Here is a 1541-nt window from a genome sequence, read left to right as displayed (position 1 = left end):
AATTAAATTTAGACCAAACTTTCGTTTCGTTTTTTATTGGTTTTTATTTTTAATATAGCCACTTACTTTAGGGTCTAAAGACAGCCCTCTTGATCATTCCTCTAATTAACCTTTTGACCTAACTCGATGACGTCTTCTTTAACCAATCAAATTTCTACCCTATCCAAAGGTCGAGATGATACCTTCAGATTTTTCGACCTGGTTTCTCCATGTCAGTGATGTAGGTAAGAGGGGCTGACATGGAAAAAGTTTCTAGTTGTTCAGATGGGACAATAAACCGAGGTCCCGTGTACTACAGGCTGTACACGTTAAAGATCCCTCGACAGTTGGAAATAGAAAAAGAGCAGGCTAATGTCACTGTCCTGGCAAAATTTCCCTCATTGCACACTGCATGGCGTTGCTTGTCTTCTAAACCTACATGGTGCAGAACAGTAGGACGTAAAACTCCTTTCGTTTTATTTTTACCATTCAACATTCAAGAAGTTTTTCTGAACCGTGTTTATTTTTCAATTAGAATTTTACTGCGTAGTAAATCTGACAATTTTCGTTAATTATCTAAAAACTTGAAAATGATCCAACTTTTAATGGAGGAAGTGAAAATTAATTTTACGTTTATTATTGTAAGGTAGTTTAGAGTGAAAGGAGACACTTTGCAGACTGTCGAAAGCATTGGCTGGGGCCTCTGAATTGTTCTTTTATCTTGAGTGGAACTAATTGTCTTTGGAGACGACTACTGACTGAGCTATTCCACTGTCCTAGCAGACGACAATCCAACTCGCTACTGACTGAGCTATTCCACTGTCCTAGCAGACGACAATCCAACTCACTACTGACTGAGCTATTCCACTGTCCTAGCAGACGACAATCCAACTCGCTTCTGACTGAGCTATTCCACTGTCCTAGCAGACGACAATCCAACTCGCTACTGACTGAGCTATTCCACTGTCCTAGCAGACGACAATCCAACTCACTACTGACTGAGCTATTCCACTGTCCTAGCAGACGACAATCCAACTTGCTTCTGACTGAGCTATTCCACTGTCCTAGCAGACGACAATCCAACTCGCTACTGACTGAGTTATTCCAATGTCCTAGCAGACGACAATCCAACTCACTACTGACTGAGCTATTCCAATGTCCTAGCAGACGACAATCCAACTTACTACAGACTGAGCTATTCCACTGTCTTAGCAGACGACAATCCAACTCACTACTGACTGAGCTATTCCACTGTCCTAGCAGACGACAATCCAACTCGCTACTGACTGAGCTATTCCACTGTCTTAGCAGACGACAATCCAACTCACTACTGACTGAGCTATTCCACTGTCCTAGCAGACGACATCCAACTCACTACTGACTGAGCTATTCCACTGTCTTAGCAGACGACAATCCAACTCACTACGACTGTAGGGAGTGGGGTATCAAGTCTGGGCCTGGCCTACCTGTAGAAGCCGCTGAAACTAATTTGGTATCTTTGTTTATCTTAGTTACCTATCTAATTGCGATGTTGATGTGTTGTTTATAATTATTACAACTTT

The 1541-nt window shown here is 41.8% G+C and overlaps 1 protein-coding gene across 1 annotated transcript; it reads right to left on the bottom strand.

Annotated features, from left to right (window-relative positions):
• Positions 1-630: 630 nt before the first annotated feature.
• On the bottom strand, positions 631-1329 carry LOTGIDRAFT_139640 (hypothetical protein; the record flags this gene model as incomplete). Its single annotated transcript, XM_009049519.1, has 1 exon — positions 631-1329. A coding segment is annotated over one exon (699 nt), but the record flags the coding sequence as incomplete, so codon positions are not given.
• Between the last annotated feature and the right edge of the window lie 212 nt (positions 1330-1541).

This window comes from Lottia gigantea (genome assembly GCF_000327385.1).
Source record: "Lottia gigantea unplaced genomic scaffold LOTGIsca_138, whole genome shotgun sequence".
In the NCBI taxonomy this organism is placed as follows: domain Eukaryota; kingdom Metazoa; phylum Mollusca; class Gastropoda; family Lottiidae; genus Lottia; species Lottia gigantea.
The sequence above is the reverse complement of the archived record's forward strand: the minus strand, read 5'-3'. Positions and strand labels throughout refer to the sequence as shown.